The sequence below is a fragment of the Clupea harengus genome, chromosome 7 (assembly GCF_900700415.2).
Source record: "Clupea harengus chromosome 7, Ch_v2.0.2, whole genome shotgun sequence".
Lineage (NCBI taxonomy): Eukaryota > Metazoa > Chordata > Actinopteri > Clupeiformes > Clupeidae > Clupea > Clupea harengus.
In genome coordinates this window covers 23,103,560-23,108,559 of record NC_045158.1, presented here as the reverse complement: position 1 = coordinate 23,108,559, position 5,000 = coordinate 23,103,560, and the positions used below count along the sequence as shown (strand labels likewise).

General features: G+C 48.4%; 1 protein-coding gene across 1 annotated transcript in view; it reads left to right on the top strand.

The window, feature by feature from the left end:
- Window positions 1-3,171, top strand: part of LOC116221128 (ras association domain-containing protein 2-like) — a 10,228-nt gene extending 7,057 nt beyond the window's left edge. Inside the window, exons 2-4 of the mRNA XM_031570878.2 lie at window positions 771-897; window positions 1,950-2,025; window positions 2,851-3,171. Of these exons, the coding sequence (XP_031426738.1) occupies window positions 845-897; window positions 1,950-2,025; window positions 2,851-3,057 (336 nt within the window). The 5' untranslated portion in view covers window positions 771-844 and the 3' untranslated portion in view covers window positions 3,058-3,171. The remainder of the gene's footprint in view (window positions 1-770; window positions 898-1,949; window positions 2,026-2,850) is intronic.
- The last annotated feature ends 1,829 nt before the right edge of the window (window positions 3,172-5,000 follow it).

Below are 5,000 nucleotides of genomic sequence, written 5' to 3'. Positions count from 1 at the left end.
CAACCACTCTCTCTCCCCCTCTCTCACTCTCCCCCCCTCTCTCTCTCTGTTCCTCCCCCCATCTCTCTATGTGTTTCTCTCCCTACTGCTTCCTGTCCCAGAGGGATCTGTCATGTCAGGTGAAGGCCATCACTCTTCCTCTCTGTCTGCAGCCCCCTTCTCCTCTTTCGTCCTCCTCTTCCCCCTGTCTTTCTTCTCTTTTTCTCTCTCTCTCCTCTTCCTTCTGCATGTTCTCTCTCCTCACCCCTCCTCCCCATCCCTGCTCCTGTTCCTGCTCCTATTTCACATTACCCCTCATTATTTCCCTCTTTTCCCTCTCCTCTCTCTCCCTCTGCCTCCCTCCCTCATTCTCTCTCTCTCTCTCTCTCTCTCTCTCTTTCTTTCTCTCTCTCAAATGCCCCTCTCCTCATTCCTACTCATATTCTCTCTCTTTTTTTAAATCAGTTTATCACTTACTCTCTCTCTATCTCTCTATCATTCTCCTCTCTCTTCTGTTTAATTCCAAACTGATAACAGGGGGAAAAAACATACAAAAATACATACAAAAGGTATGATTATAGTATCAATTAAACCCAGAGTTAAGTATAACAGTTATGTTTAATTACACACTCACACACACAAACATGTGTCCATGTGAAGTGAAGCGGGGGAAAAAAAACACGTCATTAAAAGGCAAACATCTGGTGTTCTGCCGATACTAGGTCCAGTTGGAAATTCGACTGCTTAATATTAAATATATGAAACCTCTTTTTTTTGCTTTTCTTTTTTAGGTTCATCCTCAACCCCCCTGTTTCTCCCCCCCCCCCTCTACCGGCCTGGTCCATGAGGTGCTGGATGAAGTAGAATGGATGACAGCCAGAATGGCGTGCAGGTCGGAGAGAACAAGTTCATCAGCAAGTATGTCACAAACACACACACACACACACACACAGACACACCATATCTCTCTTTCACACATGTCTCTTTGTCTCTATACACACACACACACACACACACACACACATTGTATGGTAATCTCCACTAAGAGCTGTTTAATCACAGATTTGTGCCCAGACATGAAACATTATTTTCAGTTCAGCCCAAACAAACCACCTCGCGCACACACACACACACACACACACACACACACACACACACACACACACACACACACACACACACACACACACACACACACAGGGACAGGTAGCAGAGAGGAGGATAATCTTCATGCTGCCAGATGGAGGCCCCAAGCTCCAGAGAAGCCCTGTCCCCAGGGACCCACACACACACACACACACACACAGAGAGAGAGAGCTCCAGAATAGCCCTGTCCCCAGGGACCTGCCTGAGATGAGCTCATTTTAGGGGCTTAAGCTCTGTGCTCAAACCGCACATCCACACACACAGTATGATACCAGGGGAACCATGCCAATAGAAATACTGTTCTGCATCCTTGCCTGAGCATGCGGTCCTGCAGAGACCTCAAGAGGAGGTCCCAGTCGCTTAGAGAGGTCCCAGCATCGTAGGAAGGTTCCAGAACTGGCTGAGGGAAGGGAGTTCCCGTTCTGGTCTGGGTTATTTCTGTCTGAGCAGAGCTGGAGTTGCGGTTTCAGTTCTTTTACTGAGGTTACGGAACTGACTGCCGGAGCTCTGTCTGATTTGTGTGTGAGAGAAGCTGGGGTGGCGATGTAAGATGGGGACAGGGGGATGGGGGGACGGAGGCGCGGGGGGGGGAGGGGGGCGGTGTAGTTTAGGGGCTCTGGACCCTAATGAGCTTTGTGCTGTTGGCCTTTTCACAATCCCTTCACAGCCATCTCCACAGCAGGGCACATACACACTTTCATAACCCTTATTAGCAATCTAATGATGTCCTTTGTGTGTGTGTGTGTGTGTGTGTGTGTGTGTGTGTGTGTGTGTGTGTGTGTGTGTGTGTGTGTGTGTGTGTGTGTGTGTGTGTGTGACTAAAGGAGAACCATTTTATCCCATCTGAAGACCTACAACCTCTACTATGAGGGAAAGACTCTCCAGCTCAGACACCGAGAGGTAAAGGAAGACAAGTAATTTCCTCCTCTTCCTCCCCTTCCTCTTCCTCTTCTTGGTCTTTGTCTTCTGCTTCTGGCTTCCTGTGTGTGTGTGTGTGTGTGCATGCATGTTTTTATGTGTTTGTCTGAAAGCCTACAATGTGTGGTCCCCCCTCCCTGGTGGTCTGTTCATTAGTTCAGTATTAGCACTAAGGAAGTAGCATGGTTTGTGTGTGTGTGTGTGTGTGTGTGTGTGTGTGTGTGTGTGTGTGTGTGTGTGTGTGTGTGTGTGTGTGTGTGTGTGTGTGTGTGTGTGTGTGTGTGTGTGTGTGTGTATGTAGCACAGTCATGTCTGTATGTCAGACACATTCATTAGAGATCCATAAACCGATCCATAAAATGGTTTCTACCTTTTTAAGTGGGTTAATAAGCTATTGACGCAATCAGTCATGACTGTGTGTGTGTGTACAGTGAGGACTGTGTGTTTGCGTGTGTGTGTACAGTCAGGGCTGTGTGTGTTTGTGTGTGTGTGTGTGTGTGTGTGGCTTACAGTCATTGTTCTCATGGTAAGAAAAGGGGTTAAATATGTGTGTGAGAGTACACCTGTGTATGGAACTTCATAAACTCCTGACCTGTGCTTCTATTGTTCTCTGAAGAGGAAGGAGGTGTGTGTGGATGCGTGTGTGTGTGTGTGTGTGTGTGTGTGTGTGTGTGTGTGTAAATATGAACATACACATTTACTGCATGACCATTGTTTTCCAAAGAGGAAGGATATTTTGTTATGGTGTATGTGTGTAATTGTTTATGTGCACTTGTGTGTGTGTGTGTGTGTGTGTTCTTCCTTTAGGAGGAGGGAGAGCTGATCGTGGAGGGTTTGCTCAACATTTCCTGGGGCCTGAAGCGACCAATCAGACTGCAGATGCAGGATGACCACGAACGAATCAGACCTCCTCCGTCCTCCACTTCCTGGCACTCGGGCTGTAACCTGGATGCGCAGAGGTCAGAGTTCATGCATGACCTCATCAAACAGCGCCAGCACTGCCGCCGTTACTAAATGCGGACACACTGTCACAGACACCCAGTCTCCTGTCATGCTCATAAGCTCATAGCACAGATCCGGTAGCTTCCTCTCAGTGTGAATGAGGCTATTGTGTTGCGCTTAATTCCAGACAGTGCATTAAGACACACACACACACTCAGTCATGAGTGTACCACATGTTTGGGGTTGGTGTGTGTGCGCTGTGTGTTTGTGGCTGGTGTGTGTGTCTGTGCGGTGTGTGTGTGTGTGTGTGTGTGTGTTTGTGTGTGCAGGGCTGGTGTGTGTTTGTGTCTTTTGGTCTAAGGTGTGTGCTTGGGGCTTTTGCACTGTTGTGTGGGCTGACTGTATTTTGAGATGTACATCAAATCACTGAGGCTGGTGTGCCATGTGTTTGAGTCTGTTTTTTGGATTTGGAATGTGTGTCTGATGCTTGTGTGTGTGGCTAGTCTGTGTATGTGTGTCTGATGCTTGTGTGTGTGGCTAGTTTGTGTATGTGTGTGCGTGTGTCTGAGGCTGCTGTGTGTGTGTGTGTCTATTTGGGACTAGTCTGTGTATGTGTGTCTGAGGCTGGTGTGTGTGTGTGTATTTGGGGCTAGTCAGTGTATGTGTGTCTGACGCTGGTGTGTGTGTGTGTGCGTGTGTTTTTGGGGGCTGATGAAGATCACATCTGTATTCCACTGGCTCTGTAGCTCCTGTGGGTTAATCAACACCATCAATCCCTGTGTGTGTGTGTGTGTGTGTGTGTGTGTGTGTGTGTGTGTGTGTGTGTGTGTGTGTGTGTGTGTGTGTGTGTGTGTGTCAGTCTCTCTGTTGCTCTGCAGCTGTGTCGTTAGATGTCTCTGTCTCACTTTTCTCTCTCTCTCACTCTTTCTCTCCATATTCATGTTTTCTCTTGGCTCTGGGGCTTTGTGTAACCTACTTTTACATGTGAGGCTGGTTCTTTTAGTTATTTATTTATTTATGTATTTATTACATAGGCAAGTGTCAATACAAGTGTCTTTAAAAGTGTGTATCTTCCTCTTTATTTCCCTACACCTCTCTCTCTCTCTCTCTCTCTCTCTCTCTCTCCATTTCTCTCTTTCTTTGAGCCTTTCTGCCTTCTCCCACTCCCCTGTCTATCCATCCATCTCTCTCACATCTATCTCTCTCTCTCCCATCTATTCATCCCTCTCTCTCTCCCTCTTTCTCTCCCCCATCCATCCCTCTCTCTCTTTCTCTCCCCATCTTTCCATCCCTCTCTCTCTCTCTCCCTCTCCGTCTCCCCCCCCATCTATCCCGCTCTCTCTCTCTCTCCCCCATCTATCTATCCCTCTCTTTCTCTCCCCCATCTATCCATCCCTCTCTCTCCTTCTCCGTCTCTTTCTCCCCCATCTATCCATCCCTCTCTCTTTCTCTCTCTCTTTCTCTCTCTCTCTACCCTTCTCCACTCTTGATGGGCTGTGAATGCTGTGTATTGGAAAAAAGGCAAGCTGTTTGAAAGCCAAACTGGTCTGCAGCCAGACTTGGCTAAGCCAGACCTGTCACAAGATTGGCAAGCTAGGGCCCCAGAATCCCCTGCACACACACACACACACACACACACACACACACACACACACACACACAGACGTTCCCCTGGAGACCGTAACCTGGAGTAACCCTCATCATCCCCGTGGCTGTGTCCAGATAGACACAGAGCGGTTTGTGTGTTTGGGTCATGGTTGTCACGGTAGCGGCGCTGCATGTGAGCAGGCATTCTTTTGACGGCCTGCTGGCCAAAGCGCCGTGGCTGTTTCTTCCCCTCCTGGGGGGTGAACTGAGGGCGAGACGTTCCCATGCTTATGGTCACTCCCCCTGGGTTTGTTCTGTGTGATTGCTGACACCATGTCCAAACCCCTTTATCTGGGTCCAGGTTGTGAGGTCCAAACCCCTTTATCTGTGTCCAGGTTGTGAGGTCCAAACCCCTTTATCTGAGTCCG